General features: G+C 40.2%; 1 protein-coding gene across 1 annotated transcript; it reads right to left on the bottom strand.

Annotated features, from left to right (window-relative positions):
* Window positions 1–1,100: 1,100 nt before the first annotated feature.
* LOC311050687 (myosin heavy chain, fast skeletal muscle-like) lies at window positions 1,101–17,695 on the bottom strand. The gene is made up of 40 exons (XM_084064773.1): window positions 17,479–17,695; window positions 17,251–17,387; window positions 16,802–16,958; window positions 16,684–16,711; window positions 16,485–16,593; window positions 16,262–16,354; window positions 16,111–16,174; window positions 15,814–15,912; window positions 15,621–15,724; window positions 15,053–15,191; window positions 14,199–14,317; window positions 13,183–13,332; window positions 12,921–13,091; window positions 12,411–12,598; window positions 11,297–11,412; window positions 11,114–11,178; window positions 10,692–10,779; window positions 9,396–9,513; window positions 9,187–9,310; window positions 8,954–9,090; window positions 7,956–8,211; window positions 7,546–7,788; window positions 7,178–7,354; window positions 6,930–7,075; window positions 6,705–6,795; window positions 6,027–6,416; window positions 5,772–5,898; window positions 5,500–5,618; window positions 5,218–5,414; window positions 4,646–4,829; window positions 4,390–4,555; window positions 4,027–4,151; window positions 3,268–3,576; window positions 2,949–3,152; window positions 2,745–2,870; window positions 2,448–2,618; window positions 2,254–2,358; window positions 2,060–2,155; window positions 1,356–1,484; window positions 1,101–1,251 (listed from the first exon to the last, which is right to left on the bottom strand). Exons 1-40 carry the CDS (start codon window positions 17,687–17,689, stop codon window positions 1,231–1,233), a joined length of 5,799 nt encoding a protein of 1,932 aa, XP_083920899.1. The 5' UTR covers window positions 17,690–17,695; the 3' UTR covers window positions 1,101–1,230.
* Window positions 17,696–18,419: the final 724 nt, after the last annotated feature.

Here is an 18,419-nt window from a genome sequence, read left to right on the forward strand (position 1 = left end):
TCATATGCAGACATATTCCTATGACTATAAGACGAGTAACAATTCCAGTCGAGGACAGCCCTACTATGTTCAAACATATTCCGGTCAGTATTATTTAGCTTAGAAAAAATATTATTTTGTAACATTCTGTACAATAGAATATAGTTGAGAATATAATTATATTTTGGTTACATAACATAGTTCTACTGATATTTATGTTCTGAAAATGTTGATATTGTGTTCTTTTCTTAATCTTAATGAGTGTAACTCAGCCTCCTGGTGTCGCTAAAAAAGATTGTTCCGGCAAATAAATCATGCTGGGCTGCTATTTTAAATTATGTTAAGTCCCTGTAAGGGTGTAGTCACACCAAACTTTAATTCTGCCTATGCAGGCGGATTCTGACAATGCTTTTCAATGGGAATGGAGCTTTTTTAGGCCATTCGAGGATTTCCGGAAAAAAAAAACGCTCCGTCCCCATTGAAAAGCATATTGGCAGAAAATGGCCGCATAGGCAGAATTAAAGTTTGGTGTGACCGCACCCTAAAGTAGTAATAATATGTAAGTGAGTTTGTCAAACCACAGAATAATGTGGAAGCCATATTTGATTTGGTAAAAAGAATCATGAAACAGCAATTATACAACAGGTAGTTCCGACCAAGCAATCTGATTGGTTGAAATAGCTATCTAGCCGTGATTCAAACCAGCATGATAGCACGGGCCTAATCACATTAATGACATTTTTATTATGATTGCCCCACAATATGAATACATTTGGATGTGTTCTGTTGGTAACTGTGTACCTACATTATTGGCACTTCAGTGATGCTTAAGGAACTCGGCTCCGCCTCGTTCCTGACCGCATCACTGGCGTGCCAATAATGACGGTAAAGCACACCCTCTCGTGTAATATTGCTTAAGTGTCTAAGGAGCACCATTTTAATGAGCATGCTGACAAGGTCTTGGCACTTAAAAAACATCCTGTGATTTGCATTGGAAACGTCTAAGATGAATTACACGTTATTTATCTTTGCAATGAGTTTACAACTTAGTATATAGTGGACACGTGAGTTGGAACCATAATACTCTGACAAACCTGACAATAATTTTGTGATTGACGAAGTAATGAATACAAGAAACAACACAATTATTTTGTTGCCACCTTTATTGAATACAATGGTTCATATTTTATGAGTTTTTGAATACAATGGGTCATATTTTATGACTTTTTATGGTGACTTGAATTGGAGCACTTATTCAGCAGCTTCTTTTCCCTGTAAAAGTAGGAATATCATTTTAGATATTCAATATGAATCTTTAGTTAAATCTTAGTTTAAGATAGTCAACATAATGAACCTTCATATTGAACAGGTATTACCTTGGAGTCACGACTTTTAGCTCTCATCTTGTTGACCTGGGATTCAGCAATGTCAGCACGCTCTTCAGCCTCCTCCAGCTCATGCTGAACCTTTCTGCACTTGGACAGGTGAGTGTTGGCTGCTTCCTCCTACAATATGATAGAGATGGTTCAAAGCCACAATATTTGAAAAGAGCATCTTGCAATTATATTCCAAATTCTCAGGAAATTGTAAAGTGTGGTTGTGGCTAATGCAGTAGCCCATGTGGCATGTTCATGAGTGCCTTGGGACCACACACATGAGTATGGACAGGTTCTCATTGTCCTTGTTCGGCACCCCAAGCGAAAAATTCCAGCTTAGAGGAAACAAAATATCGCATTCTGTAGTCCATTTTGGAAATTCTTAATATTTTGTCTGAAACACACTGCCTGCATCTGCAGCACGTGTGCATTGTGGTGGAACAGCTTGCCTTTCTTTTCAACACCCGTGTTAAAGTAACAGGTCAGAGTTTCCACAGCTTCCCCATGGTGCGGATGCCATATGCAGAAGCACAGCAATCTAGAGATTCCATGTGCCACTCATGGAAAGCAGCGAGATGGACACTGAAACATGCTCTGCTGTTGGTCAGTTTTACATAACTGATTCCTATTATTCCTTATGACAAACGGTAATATGCCCATGGCAGCCACAAGTGAAAATTCATCAATATGTATATTTGTCTTACCGCTTCTTCAGCCTGCCTCTTGTAGCCCTTCACCTTCAGCTGCAGTTTGTCTACCAGATCCTGAAGCCTGCCAAGATTCTTCTTGTCCTCTTCAGTCTACAGTCAGAGTGATTTTTTTGCATTAGTTGTATGTTCATGAATCTATTGATTTTGTCAGAGGCATGATGGTTATTTAAGTGAACATGATACAGTACCTGGTATGTCAGCTCCTTCACTCTCCTCTCGTACTTGCGGACACCTTTAATAGCATCTGCTCCACCTCTCTGTGCACCATCAACCTCTGCCTCCAGCTCACGCACCTTCAAAGTTGAAATATACATTATGAGGTTATTTCATGTTATTTCATCGTCCATGACTATAACCTGTGTTGAAGTAAATTACATCTTACCCTAGACTCCAGTTTCTGGAGCTGCTTCTTGCCTCCCTTCATAGCCAGGTTCTCAGCCTCATCTAGACGGTGCTGCAGGTCCTTGACTGTGACCTCCAGGTTCTTCTTCATCCTCTCCAGGTGAGAACTGGTGTCCTGTTCCTTCTTAAGCTCCTCGGCCATCATAGCAGCCTGGAAAGGCATTTTTGTATAAGATAAAAAATACTTTAATGTGCAGCAAGGATGTTTTTTCTTGGTCTCCATGGCGCTGCATCACACAACACACTTGTCCAAGAACGTCACAACGTCGTGACTTACATCAGTGATGGCTTTCTTGGCCTTCTCCTCAGCATTCCTTGCTTCTTGAACGCTGTCGTCGACTTCACCTTGGACCTGGATCAGGTCAGACTCGAGCTTCTTCTTGGTGTTCAAAAGGCTTGTGTTCTAAAATTAAGATTCAGATTTAGGTATGCATGACTTGAATGTCAAATATTTGATGTTGAGAGCTTCTCGTTGACTTACCTGAGAGTGCAACAGTCCACCTCGCTCACTAGCATCTACCAGTTCTTGCTCAGCCACTTTGCGGCCTCTCTCTGTCTGTTCCAGAGCCACTCTCAGCTCCTCAATCTCAGCAACCATGAGGCCATTCCTACGCTCCACCATGGAAGCTTGTTCCTTCAGATCTTCTTGAGCTCTGAGAGCATCATCAAGGTGCAGTTGGGCATCCTAAAATAAATCACATTTGAACTGGTGAGGAGAAACATCAGAATGTGACTATTTTTTTTCAGAGCAGCTCCACTATTGTAATATGTGTCTATCTACTAAATACTATGCTTTGCACCTTAAGCTGTCCCTGGACGTTCCTCAGCTGCTTCTGGGCCTCAGCAGCCTGGCGGTTGGCGTGGCTCAGCTGTACCTCCATCTCATTCAGGTCTCCCTCCATCTTCTTCTTGATCCTCAGGGCATCATTTCTGCTCCTGACCTCAGAGTCCAGAGTGCCCTGCATGGAGTCAATCACTCTCTGGCTGTTCCTCTTGATCTGCTCCATCTCCTCATCCTTCTCGGCCAGCTTCCTGTCGACCTCACCCTTGATCTGGTTGAGCTCCAGCTGCACACGAAGAATCTTGGACTCCTCATGCTCCAGAGTACCCTGAAATGTAACACAGGATCAAAATGTAAGATCAATACTGCTATACTGTTTGAAAATAAAACGTATTGAAAGAAATATTAAATAAAAAATAAAGCGTAAAACATTGTAGCAAATAGCACAAAGCCCTAAGCTGGGATCAAACCTTGATCAAACACTCACCAATCCAGCACGCAACAGGCAGTGCTATGAGAGCTAGCTCGCTCAGAGGAGTAAGTTATGGCTAGCCCACTTTTGTGGGGTCGCTACAATACCCCCTGTTCGAGTCCGAGCGCATCCTTGTGCTTAATGTTCCATGTAACGAATAGCACAACGCCCTCAGCTGGGATCAAACCCAGACTGCCAACTCACCAGTCCGTTACACAACAGGCAATGCTAAGAGAGCTAGCTCTCTCAGAACCACTTCTGTGGGGGTTCTACACTATAGACAATTGCATTCTTCTGCAGTTTTACCTCGGCTTCCTCCAGGGCTGTCTGGATCTCTGACTTCTCTGTCTCCACTTGTTTCTTGGACTTCTCCAGCTCATGGATGCTCTTTCCAGTCTCACCAATCTGTTCTGTCAGGTCTGAGATCTCCTCTGCAGTTGATTGAACATAATGAATGAATTTCAGTCAACAAGTATTCTGTATTTGCAATTGAATAAAGTTAGTGTAGCCTATATCCACAATTAATCTTGAATATTTAAATAATTTTAAAAGCAAAATGATGACCTTTTGACCCATTAACAACACCAGCTTTTGGCTCAAAAGAAATATGCAAAAAATATTGAAGCAACATTTTAAACAGTTGTTAAAAGAATGATGAGAAAGACTCACGTTGCAGGTTCTTATTCTCACGCTTCATGGTCTCCAGTTGGTCCAGAGACTCCTCGTAGGAGTTCTTCAACTTAAACATCTCAGTGCTGAGAGAACGAGCTTCTTTCTGAGCTCCTTCCAGTTCTGCCTGGCCCTCTTCAAACTTCTGCTTCCATTCTGCCAAGACCTGCACAGCATTTGTAATGAAATGTGTCATTTACCCCACTTTAAGGGGGCAAGGATTATTTTTGTTTTAAACTAATGAATGTCAAAGCACCTTATCGAAGTTCCTCTGTTTCTTGTCAAGGTTGGCAGCCAAACCATTGGCCCTCTCCACATCAATCATGAGGTCTTCCACTTCACCCTGGAGTCTCTGTTTGGTCTTCTCCAGAGAGGCACACTTGGAATTCACAGCCTCGATTTGCTCCTCAGCTTCCTGAAGACGCTGGGCTAGCTTCTTCCTGTTGATCAGTGTTAAATGGAATCAAATTATTGCGGGCAATATTTTGCATAGTTAGTGGTACCTGACAGTGTAAAACATTGGTTCTCAAATTGGGGTCTGCGGGGGGGGTCCAGGGGGTCCCTAACAAACGTAGTTAATGTAGCATCAAGATCATTTCAACCACTCTATCCCAGATGTAATTGTATATCTGCTATTTTCTGCTGTTTTGTTTTTGAAAAATATCAAAAACGTTTGGACATTTTTTATAATTTTGTTTTAACATAAAGCTTCTCTTCTGGGGGTCCTTGGCACAAAACCTTTGCAGAGGGTGGTCAAATATATATCATTTTGGGGTCCTTGACGCCCCAATGTTTGAGAAACACTGGTTTAAAACACTGATCACTTACTTAGCTTCCTCCAGCTCCTCAGTGCGTTGGACAGCATCAGTCTCATACTTGCTCCTCCACTGACACACCTCAGCGTTGGCCTTGGACATTCCACGCTGCAGCTCCGCCTTGGCCTCCTGCTCCTCCTCAAACTGCTCCCTCAGAAGGTCACAGTCATGGCGAGCTGATTGCACAGCATGAGCAAGGGCATTCTTTGCCTGTCAAAAGAAAATGGCCAAAATAATGTCGGCTGAATGAAACTTGGCGTATTTGTAAAAAAAAAGAAAAAAAAATATTTCTCACCTTCACTTCCTCTTCAACAACTCTCTTCAACTCCTCAATCTGCTGGGTGAATGCCTGCTTGCCTCTGGTGAGCTGTGAGACAAGCGCTTCTTTCTCCTCCAGTTGACGACCAAACTCACCTGGTTAGAATTTTTTACATTTGTTTCAAACATTTCAAACAACAGAGTCCCGAGATAACTGCTAATCAAAGCATTATCTCTAATTATGGTCAATTTGCTCAAGTACCATCGACAAACCATGTATATAAAGTAGACTTTAAGATGAACATTTACCGTTCTCTGTCAACAGTCTTGCTCTCTGAGCTCCAACATCATTGATCTGGCGAACGTTCTCATCACTCTTGGCCTTGATTTCACCAAGTTGGTCTTCAAGGGTGCGGCACATCTTCTCAAGATTTCCCTGGAAATGATCATTGGACATATTCAATCATTGAACAAACCTACATGTATTACCTCTTATTTTCCTGATTGGTTCATTCAACAAGTATTACCTCAATAATGATATTATCCACAGGCATTCCATCATACCTTTGCCTTAGAAACAGCTTCCATGTTGCTGGAGAGGTCATCGATCTCCATCTTGTATTCGCTCTTCTCCTTCTCCAGTTTCTGCTTGACTCTCTGGAGGTTGTCGATCTGTTCACCCAGTTCAGCAACGCTGTCAGCCTGTTTCTTGCGGAGAGCAGAGGCAGTGGCTTCATGCTGCAGGGTGGACTCTTCAAGGTCACGACGCAGCTTCTGGAACTCAGCCTCACGCTTCTTGTTCATCTCGATCTGAGCAGCGGTGGCTCCACCAGCCTCCTCCAGCCTCTCACTGATCTCCTCAAGTTCCCTGGAGAGATCAGCTCTCTGCTTCTCAACCTTGGCACGAGCAGCACGCTCTGCCTCGATCTCTTCTTCCAGTTCTTCAATACGAGCCTTTAAAATGAATGATGTTGGATTAACATCTGAAAGTAATAATTCACTCTTATTTATCATTAACCCATTTTGGGCGGGAACCCCTATTATGTAAATATACCTTTCAGGGCGGGAACTCCTTTTGATGTACAGTATATACAATATATAAAGTATAGCAATATACATTTGTTGTAATCTTTTAATAAATATATGAAGTTTTTCATAAAACTTTGGTCAGGATTTAGAAGGCTTTTTTTGAATCGGCCTCAGGTCTAAATGTGTTAATGATTTTACGGAAAATAAAAATACCTGGAGTTCTTTGATCTTCTTCTGCAGCTGAGCCCCCAAAGATTGTTCATCCTCAATCTTACTCAGAAGTTGGCTTACTTCAAAGTCCTTCCTGTGGAATACAGCACATCATATTTTAGTGTCATTCTGCATGTGGTTTCTCTTCATGACATTTAATATTGTTATTATTATTAATATGAATTTTTATTTGTATTATTAATCATTCATATTGTTTGTCCACATTACTTCTTTATCTTCTCGTCAGACTGTTGCTTGTCATTCTCCAGGTCCATGATGGATTCCTGGGCCAGTTTCAGATCACCCTCAAACTTTCTCTTTGTTCTCTCAAGGTCCATGCGGAGCTTCTTCTCTTGCTCCAGGGAACCCTCCAGCTGCACAATAATAAAAAATAAAAAAAAATGAATAATTCAGTGAAACAAACAACAAAAAACATAATGTCTTCAAAACATCCGATTCACTTTGGTAAAACTCACATCGTCAACTTGCTGCTCCAGCTTGGTCTTGGCCTTGGTCAGAGTGTTGACTTTGTCTTCCTCTGCCTGCAGGTCATCCAGGGTCTGCTGATGTGCCTCTTGGAGGGCTTTTTTCTCCTTGGTCAGCTTAGCAAGTCCCTCATCCTGAGAGGCCATCTCCTCGGTCAGGTTCTTCACCTGATATAAGCAGAACATAATTTTTCGTCATGGAATGGATCAGTGGTTCTAAAAGAGTGGAATCCAGGGACTCTCAGGGTTCCTTTTGTGGGGGGGAGGTCCAATTAGGATTGGAATGGATCATTAGTGTACTATGACTTGATAAGACGGCTAAAGTGTATAATCTTGAATCTAGAGTGTATAATCTATACCTTGTTTTCAGTGGCGTGTTTCTCCTTCTCCACTTTGGCCAAGGTGAGCTCCAGGTCATCAATGTCCTTCTTGAGCTCAGAGCATTCATCCTCCAGCTTCCTCTTCTTGGCGGTCAGTTCAGCATTGATCTCCTCCTCATCCTCCAGTCTCTCAGTCGTCTCTTTGAGCTTTGCCTCCAACTGGATCTTACTTTTAATAAGACCCTCACATCTCTCCTCAGCATCATTCAATGCTTCATCTCCCTTGTGGTCAAGGGAAAAAAAGGGAGGAAAGATATCAGCATTTGTTCTGGTCAAGATATACTTTTGCAGTTGCCTGTTGGGGAGTACAGACTCTTAGGGAGCATGAAAAAGCACAGCTTTGTGATCTGAGGGAGGGAATTGTACCATGTCCAGTGTAGACTACTTACTGATGCTGATGACAGCAGGAGGTTATTTTTCTCCTGTATCAGAGCCACCATCTTCTCCTCTAGATCCTTCTTCTTGGCCAGGGCAGCAGCCAGGTCAGTTGTCATCTTTTCATAGTTCTCCTTCATGTTGGCCAGTTCCTTCTCAGTCTCAGCGCTCTGCAGGAGAGGCTTGATCTTGAAGTACAGCGTCATCCATGGCCAGTTTTTCACATTGCAGAATGAGCGCACGTTGAACTGGATGGTGAAAATGGCTTCTCTGTGGGAACACAGTTGAAGTGTATCATGAGTCATGATTGATTTGATCACAATATAATTTAAACCCAGGATATACACATAAAAGCGTAATGAAACACTTGTTTCCAATGTGGTCCTGCAACATAAATAAAAATAAATAGTCTAATACAATTACATAGCACAAATAAATTACATAGTACGCAGCACGTCACATGAACTCACAAAATACGAAACCACTGAAAACAACCTTAAATTAGTATTAGTATTTTCTTAGTATTTTCACACTGTTCTCATAGGAGACTTTAGAATGAGACTGCCTGACACACTCATTCCAAGAGAAATACCTGTGAATATAAAATAACTCTTGCCACACTCTTTGACTCTTGGTATCGCATATAACTTTTGGTTCACCGTAGTTTCATACTGATGTACAATCAACTTGTGGACCCCGAGCGGCAGATCGAGGGTTTCCTTGCAGGTTGTTATTATAGCTGCATTTATTGTGTCATTATAGCTGTTATTGTTGTCGTTATTATTGCTGTTGGTATTATAGTTGTTGTCCTCCCTCTGACAAGGTAAAGTCAGATGGACACCCAGTCTAGAGCATGGTTCTGCTCAAGGTTCTTTCCCCCGTTTAAGGGAAGTTTTTCCTTGCCACCTAAAGCTTTTATTATAGTGATTTGACACTATAACAAAATAATGTTGAACAGTAACGAAAAAGCTGACTTACAAATGATACTAAATAAATGATGTTTTCAAAGTACCTTCTTGCCATCATCTTGACAAACTCTCTTCTCATGATGTAAGCTCGTGCAAGAGCCTGAGTCATGGTGACCAGAGCAAACAGCTTTTCATCTCGCATCTCCTCCAGTGTACCCAGCAGACCAGCTTTGAAGAACACCTGAAGACAATGTTACAAACACTGTAACTGAACAACTGTAACATCAACTTTTAGTCCTCTCTTGATAATGTTAAACCAGGTTCACAGTGTGTTTACCTTGGTGTGTCCAAACTTGTACTCATCAACGGGAACGTCAATGGACCCAAGCAGCTTCTCAGAGGCTTTCTTGTTGTCCATGAATGCGCCATCAGGACATGCGCTAGCATTCAGTACTTTGTACCTGTTTTGCAGAAGTTCATGGTCATTTTGCGTGTCTCCAGTTAGTAGGTGTGGAACTAAAAGCTGCTGGAAAAAAGAATGAATACCTCTGCTTGAAGTCAGCATATGGGATTCTGCTGGGGAAGCCCTTTCTACAGATTCTGATGCCCTCCAGCACACCGTTACACCTCAGTTGGTGGATCACCAGGAAGTTCTCCATCAGGCCTGTAAAGATGTTGCTCCATTATTATTATGGACAGAATAGTTACACACTGGACAAAGTTCTATTAAAATGACCACCTCACAATCATTGTTTACATTTTTGGCTCTGTGTGTGTGTGTGTGTGTGTGTGTGTGTGTGTGTGTGTGTGTGTGTGTGTGTGTGTGTGTGTGTGTGTGTGTGTGTGTGTGTGTGTGTGTGTGTGTGTGTGTGTGTGTGTGTGTGTGTGTCATTCTGTCTCTGTACAGCTAATCTCTGGCAACGTTGGCTTGATCGCAGCAAAACTGTGCACACACACTCCCTGGATGCCACAACAGAACCTCTGCCCCAAATGTTTCACATGGGCCTTTTATAGCGCCGATTTGTGCAAAACACATTTTTTGACAGTTCTCCTACAGATTTTGTCCAAAAATCCTGAAAATCGGTACACAGTATCTCTATAGTCATTAAACGAAACTTTCATATTTTTCATATTCCATCCTGATTGGCTAAAATTGGCTTCCAAAGTTTGCAGGAGTCTCATTTTTGAACAAAATGCCTCAAATCATAAACACAGCATGCAATTTCCTCTAAATTTTGCAAACACATTTCCATTAGGTCGAGGAAGAAATGCCACTTGAAACTTTTCAAATCAGCCTAATTGTGGCGCTATAACAGGCCGATTCCTGTTTTTACCCATAACTGCACCGATCTGTGTAAAACTTTGTATGTACACTCCCTAGAAGGCAAGGAAAAAACCTTTGCCCTGCATGTTTCACATTTGCCTTTTATAGCGCATTTTTTGATATTAAGCCTTCAGATTTTATCCAAATTTCACGCAAACCGGTACACATGATCTCTATAGTCATGTGATCAAGACTGATCTGTTTCAACTTTGCATATACATTCGCACTACGTTGAGGAACAAGTGCCACCCTTTTAACATTGCCCTATGATAGTGCCGCAGGAGGCCGCTTTTTTCAACACTTTTCTTTTTTATATTACTCACACAAATTTTGTCCAAACATCATGCAAATTGGTACACATTATCCCTAGAGTCAAGTGATCAAGATGGTTCCGTCCGATTTTTCATATTCCATCCTGATTGGCGAATTCCAAACATTGCTGGCCCACAATAACCTACGTGACCTGGCGGAGGCCTATGCTTCGAGGAAGACTTTTTCTAGTTACTTTCTGTGTTTACCTGGAGTCTTGGACTCGTTGGGAATGAGGCAGCGCACAAAGTGAGGATGAGTGCTCCTCAAGTTGGTCATCAGCACCCCCAAGTTCGCCTATTGAGACATAAAAGAGCCAAGTTGGCTTATTATTAGTAAAAGGTCATACAATATTCTTCCTTTTCCTCCTCTACAATTACTTGAACACTTTAGATACTAACTAGTTACTTTACATATTTAGATTGTTCTAAAACATTAACCACTTAAGCCCTATTTTAAACTTCAGCTATTCAACAATAGCTGATCTACAAGCTCACAACTTGTGATACAGAAATTGTTTAATTCCAACTGAAAAGACATGCCTATTTCCTATGTGGATATAATGTTGATAATAATAATGCTTCATTCTTACAGGAATATAATATTTATAATAATGAATAAATATTCTTACCCTGAAAGCACTAGACACAGTCTGCATGGAACCACCCTTCTTCTTGCCTCCCTTTGCTCCAGCCACTGAGGAGAAAAATATCAAAAACAAAATGGTCTAACAAAAAGGTCAAAAACAAGCAGAGCTGAGACAAGTATTCATGGGGAGTGAAACACTGGTGCCAACAGAGATTAATAAACATACCTTCAGGCTCAGGTGGGGGATAGAACACAGCCAGCAGTTTAACTGAAGACTTTTGGAACAGCTGAATGACAGAGTCGTTAAGGGGGTCCTTATTCTTCTCAAGCCATCCTGTGATGCTGTAGATAGATAGATAGATAGATAGATAGATAGATAGATAGATAGATAGATAGATAGATAGATAGATAGATAGATAGATACAGATAGACACAGACAGACAGACAGACAGACAGACAGACAGACAGACAGACAGACAGACAGACAGACAGACAGACAGACAGACAGACAGACAGACAGACAGATAGATAGATACAGATAGACAGACAGACAGACAGACAGACAGACAGACAGACAGACAGACAGACAGACAGACAGATAGATAGATAGATAGATAGATAGATAGATAGACCACAAACAGAATACATAAACATATTGATTGTCCAGGATGTGAGTTAGGATACATCGTTCTCCAATGCAACTGCCATGCCTTAACTAACTAACTAATCTGGAATCTTATCCTGCATTTTTTCAAATAAATAATGTCATATATCATTGTACAGTGGACATTGAAAAACAAAATGAAACTCATTCTCCACAACTCCCAGGTCAAAAAGAACACACAATATTTTTACTTTGCTTTTTTCCAAATGTCCTCCCTCCAGCCTCCATTGCTCCTATAAATTGTAACATTGACAATTTATGTTTGACCGTATTGATATTACAATGAAGGTTATTCATAAAATATACATTTAAATCAGAAAGTGAAAAAAATTTAAGAGACCTCTCTTATCCATGGATGATTACATCTTCTAGGCCTATTCCAATTAAATATCATTTTTGTTAGCCTCTCTTCTGTCAGTTGTTTAAGGCGGTTCACAGTCTGATCATTTCACATCTCTGCCTTGTCAGGCAGCTTTCCTGTGTCACCTTCAATGGCCAACTTAGTGGTATACTTGTGTACCCCGAGAAAACACCTCAAAGCTCTACTCAAAACCCCCAAAACCTGCTGCATAAAATAAAATGAAAGACACCATAGAGTCATAAAGCTTGGTAAATGTAGCAATACCTAAGCCAGGGCACAATTTCATTTTACTTAGTATGGCACCTAATGCTCTACCTGTAGTCCACCGTTCCAGCGTAGTGAACCAGGGAGAAGTGGGCCTCACCCTTGCCTTTGGCAGGCTTGGGCTTCTCAAAGGCCTTATTCTTTCCCAGATGTGTGCCATGCAACTTGTCGTTGAAAGTTTTGTCTGAAGCCTTTGGGAACATGCACTCCTCTTCAAGGATGGAGAAGATGCCCAAGGGCTTTTTAAAGGAGACAAAAGAGACAAATCACCATAAATAAAAACAAAATTAACATCATGTCCATTAAAGCACAAAATAATTGTACACCTTCTCAGTGAGCTCAATGCAGACAGCCAAGTCCATGATAACATATAATTATATAATATAATAATATAACTTCTCAATGAGCTCAATGCAGACAGCCAAGTCCATGGTAATATATAATAATATATTAATATGATATAATAGTAATTGTATACCTTCTCAATGAGCTCAATGCAGACAGCCAAGTCCATGGTAATATATAACAATATATTAATATGATATAATAGTAATTGTATACCTTCTCAATGAGCTCAATGCAGACAGCCAGGTCCATGCCGAAGTCAATGAGATCCCAGGGGATGCCTTCTTTTTTGTACTCTTCTTGTTCCAGAACAAACATGGTGTGGTTGAAAAACTGTTGCAGTTTCTCATTGGTGAAGTTGATGCACAGCTGCTCCAGCGTGTTGAACTGTGGGTGGATATCATTATATCATTAGCCTGCAGTCTCTTAAAGACAGAAATAATGATTATCCCACTTAAAACAAGTCCATGCCACTTACATCAAAGATTTCAAAACCAGCGATGTCCAGCACACCAATGTAATGGTTTCTCTGCTGCTTGGTGTCCAGCATCTCGTTGATCCTAATGACCATCCACAAGAACTCCTTCTCATAAATGGACTTGGCCAAGGCACCGACTGAGTTCATTACCTAAGGGAATAGGAACGTTAGTAGGGGTATGAATTACACAATTTACAATTCAGAATTCGGGCATTTAGCAGATGTTCTTAATCCAGAGTGATTTACAGTAAGCAAGGAAAACACGAGGTAATACATCAAATGCATATCAATAGTAATCTAGGATCATAGGTAAACCAAGAACTATCATCAGTCTACACAGTATAATAAAAAAATCAATAATATGTACATTGAAACTATACAATCTATAGGATGCCAGGTCTACAAATGAACCTGCCATCTATCTACATAGCATGCTATCTAAATAACATTTAAGCCTTTGCATAAGCCTGAAAGGTTTTCAAGGCTAGGGCAAGGATAGCATAGGCTGGAGTCTGAAGAGGTGAGTCTTCAGATTACGGCGGAAGATTGGGAGTGAGTCTGCAGTTCTACAGTAACTGCAATGGGGAGTTTGTTCCACAGTTTCTAAACCAGAAGGGAGAAGTGTCTGTCCCGGGTGTTTTAGGGAAGGTTCTGACAGCTTCCCTGTGTTAGCTGAGTGAGCGGGAGGGTTTGTATGGTTGCATACACAATGTGTAGGCTAATGTTTTTTTGTTTTTTTTTACAGGTATAACAATACTGTTAAAATAATATGTCAGAGGTGCATGGAACTGCACATGTTTCCGCAGAGTGGTATATTTTGTATGCTCTTCATTTATGAAATAAATAAATAGAAATTAATTTGAATAATGTTGGAGGATCATTTTATCTACAGAAGGTGATTTTAGACAGTCTGGACACAACTCAAAAAGATATTAGAGTTCTTATGGTATGCTGTGTTCTTATGGTATATAAGGTGTGTATGAAATCAGAACATGGAAATAATGTAACTTACTCACCTGTGGGACAGTTTGTCCCTTAGTGACATACTCGTTTCCGACTTTCACTCTGGGGTAGCAATACGCCTTAAGCATCTCTGCTGAGTTTATACCCAACAGGTAGCCGATCTTGTCAGCCTCTGAAATGTTGATACAATTTGCAATTTACAATTTAGGCATTTAGCAGATGCTCTTAATCCAGAGAGCGATATACAGTAAGCAAGGTAAACACAAGGTAATACGTCAAATGCATAGAGATAGTAATCTAGGATAGGTAAACCCAATAATCATCAGTCTAAACAGTATAATATATTTTTTTCTTTTTTATCCCACGATTTTTTAAACCAGTGCAAATTTTCTTTGCTGTAAACCTGGGCCCAGTAGGACGTAGCGCGTGGAAGGAATACGTTATTCCAACCTGTTCCTTTCCCCTCCATCAGGCCCCGACTGACCAGGGGGAGGCAGTATAGAGACCAGGACTACTGCATGTTTTTTGTGAGGGTGTCTAGCCTAGGGGTACACGGGGAGAACATGCAAACTCCATACAGAAAGGCCAACCCCACCTAGAGTATGGGCAATGATGACACGGAGGAGAGACATGCACGCCCCCAGCGGGAATTGAACCCAGGAACTTATAGCTGTGAGGCGACAGCACTTGCAGACAGCGCCACCGTGCCACCGTAACCAGTATAATATAAATAAATAAAATAATGGAAATATATTGGAAATATATTTAGCTTAGTTCATTTTGAATATAAGTAAATACAATACTTGCGACAAAGTATGCATTATTTTCATTTACATTAACCATAGTTGAAGATTTAGCTCACCCTCTGTGATAATAATAATATTAATAATAATAAATATCAGCTCACCCTCCGTGCCGTCAGGTTCTGCCTGTTCTTCACGCTGCTTCTGTTTGAACTTCAAGACTCCATGATGCATCACTGCACCGGTGAGCTTGTAGATTAACTGTTTTTCCTCACCGTTGAAGCCCAGGACGTCAATAGCATCCTGATGTATTCAAAAGATTGAGATTAAACATTAGATTAACAAACATAAGTTAAAACTATGTACAACTCAACAGTTAACAATCCAACATACAGTATAAGTGTATATATTGTATCTGCTCATTTCTGAAGTGACAATTTAGGACTTTTAAGACCATTACTGCGTCCAAAGTAATCAACAAACTATACTATACAAATTGGGAAGCATTGGCCAAATTGTCGAATATTATCTAAGAAAGAGGTAAAAAATGTGAAAACTGTAGATCGGCTATTTTCACAATATGTATCTGTGGAACCGAGTCAAACTAAATGTAATGCCTCAACTGCTACAATTCCAAAGTGCTTTCAACCACTGCTCTATAAAATACATTTTGCAGAGCAACTGACTGCAGTGCACAGTGAGTATTAGAAAGATTAAAATATGTTCACTAACATCAGTAGCGTCCAGCTCCTCCTTGTCATTAATGCTGGCCACAGTGATCACACCCATGCTGATCAATGGGAAGTCGTAAGGGTTGGAGGTGATCAGACACATTTCTTAAAAGGGATTAAAAAAGGGTGAACATGTGTTTTTATTCATTCATTTATGTACCTGTACTCACTGCATCATCAGTAATTCCACTTACCAATAATCTCAGGTTTGTGGTTGGTCATCATCTGGAAAAAGATGTGGTAACCTCTCTCTGCAGAAAGCTGGTAGGTCACTCTAGACTTCTCCAGCAGATCTATATGGGTTGTACATAACTCATAATAAAAATAATAATAATAATGACATTTATATGGGTTGTACATAACTCATAATGAAAATAATAATAATAATAATAATAATAATAACATTTATATGGGTTGTACACAACTCAAAAAGCAATCCTCTAATTTAAGCATACAGTATATAATATATAATCTGTGAACTTCATACTTACATGTCTCAATATCAGCACTGGCCAGTTTACCCGTTGTGCCGAAATGGATTCTGATGAATTTACCCTGTTTGATATAGCAACATATGTTGCATCACTCTACATTGTGGAATCATTGCAGGTTTTCTCATAAAATGTCATTATTTATACTTACAAAGCGAGAGGAGTTGTCATTCCTAATAGTCTTGGCATTACCATAGGACTCCAGCAAGGGATTGGCTGCAATAATCTGATCCTCCAGTGACCCCTAGAATGTTTTAGACATCGCCATATTTAAAATTTGGTCAGAATTATTTTAAATTGAATTGCTATATTGTATATAAATGCTTCATGTTCAAACTTTTTTTTTTGTTAATGTTAAAAACATGTACATATACCTTGATTTTACCGCTATCAGCCGCACATTTTTCTCCACCAGAACTAGCTGTTGCAAAGTACTGGATGACACGCTTGGTGTTCACAGTCTTTCCAGCACCGGATTCTCCACTGGTTATAAATGCATACATTCAGAGAAATGCAGTTAGTGAACTTGTGTACAATGTTCTATTTTTTATGCCTAGTAGATGGGAAACTTACGTGATCAGGACAGACTGGTTCTCGTTATCTGTAAAATGTAAAGCACACTTTTAGTCATGGATACAGCACAAAACCATTATAGTTATATATTCTTTACATTGTCCTGACTAGTACGTACCCATCAGCATGAACTGATAAGCGTTGTCAGAGACAGAGAAGATGTGGGGTGGAGCCTCAATACGCTTCTTGCCTCTGTAGGCATTTACAACCTCCTGGTCGTACACTGGGAGCCACTTGTAGGGGTTCACAGTTGCACAAAACAAGCCAGAGTAGGTCTGAAGGGGAGAAGAGAGAGAACATTAACATCACACAACATAGCACTGAGCATGCCACATATCTGGGACAACGGATCACTAGAGCTGTGATTAGTCACAACTTGCAAGTGGCATCAACTTATAAGCAAGTTAACTGTTTTTCCATGGGTTTCACTTGATTATATAACTTATACTTATAACTTATAACTTATAACGTATAACTTATATTACTTATAACGTATAACTTATATTACTTATAACTTATATTACTTATATAACTAATACTGTACTGTAAGCATGTAGAAAACCTTACATAGATCATCCATGCTGCATAACGGTCTTTGAGGTTATACAGGACAGTGGCTTCAGTGAGGTGGGTCATCATGGCCATGTCCTCAATTTTGTCATACTTGGGAGGGTTCATAGGGGTGACATCAGCCTCCTTTGCAACTCTTTCCTAAAAATAAAAACACAACTTTAGAATGTCTTGCAATTACAGTTGTACTGTGTCACTATTTTATTTTAAATCATCTCTACCTACGTACCTCCTGTGTTTCGAGTATTTCCACGGTGACTTTGCCACCGTCCTTACTTATGATTTTACACTTGATATACAGCTCCTTAGCATCAGTCACAAATGCTGCAGATTTGGCATCAAAGGGTGCAGCTTGAGCCTCCATTCTCTCCTTCTCTGGCTTACGGAGGTAAATGGCGGCCTTGCCATACTGCTCCATCTCTGCGTCCGTACTCATGGTGGCGGCTTTCTGTAGACAGACAAATAGATGGTGTTGATGCCTTTGTTAAATTGAGATCTGAGCAAATAATTGTAGGATTATTCTTATAACCTCTATCTTATTGTAGGTTTAATACAAACTTATGAACACTCACTTTTTCCCTTTACCCAGTAGCAGTGGAACCTTTCACAAGTGCAACTTGTGTGGAGAAAGTTTGGAGAAAAAAATAACACATCATTTTGAGGACACAAACATGACTTGAATGATACACTTTAATTCACTATTAATACATTAAATAACATTATATAAATCCCTAATGAAGATATCAAAGTTAATTATTGCACCCAGTAAGACAAGAAAAAGAAAGAGAGAGAGAGAGAGAGAGAGAGAGAGAGAGATAGAGAGAGAGAGAGAGAGAAAGAGAGGGAGAGAGAGAGAGAGAGAGAGAGAGAGAGAGACAGACAGACAGACAGACAGACAGACAGACAGACAGACAGACAGACAGACAGACAGACAGACAGACAGACAGACAGACAGACAGACAGACAGACATCCTATTTCTCACATGTTCCACAACTGAGTAGAGTGATCCATTTTTGTATTATTATGTATATGCAATGAAATAAATGTATATTTGCTCGTTCAGATTTTTGTTGTTGCTTATCCTCAATTTTAACACCTTATTTTGATTTTTGATTGTTTTAACCAATTGTGTTTGGTTTCATTTGTAGTGAAACAACACTACATT

This window comes from Gymnoscopelus microlampas (genome assembly GCF_963454915.1).
Source record: "Gymnoscopelus microlampas genome assembly, chromosome: 8".
Classification (NCBI taxonomy): Eukaryota; Metazoa; Chordata; class Actinopteri; order Myctophiformes; family Myctophidae; genus Gymnoscopelus; species Gymnoscopelus microlampas.

Excerpts from the sequence above, each read along its gene's own strand:
- LOC311050687 (XM_084064773.1), bottom strand. The coding sequence starts at position 17,689 with ATGAGTACGGACGCAGAGATGGAGCAGTATGGCAAGGCCGCCATTTAC. Across the intron at positions 10,780-11,113 it reads CTGTGTCTAGTGCTTTCAGG|GCGAACTTGGGGGTGCTGAT; the intron begins GTAAGAATATTT and ends ATGTCTCAATAG. Across the intron at positions 6,417-6,704 it reads AGAAGATCAAAGAACTCCAG|GCTCGTATTGAAGAACTGGA; the intron begins GTATTTTTATTT and ends TTCATTTTAAAG.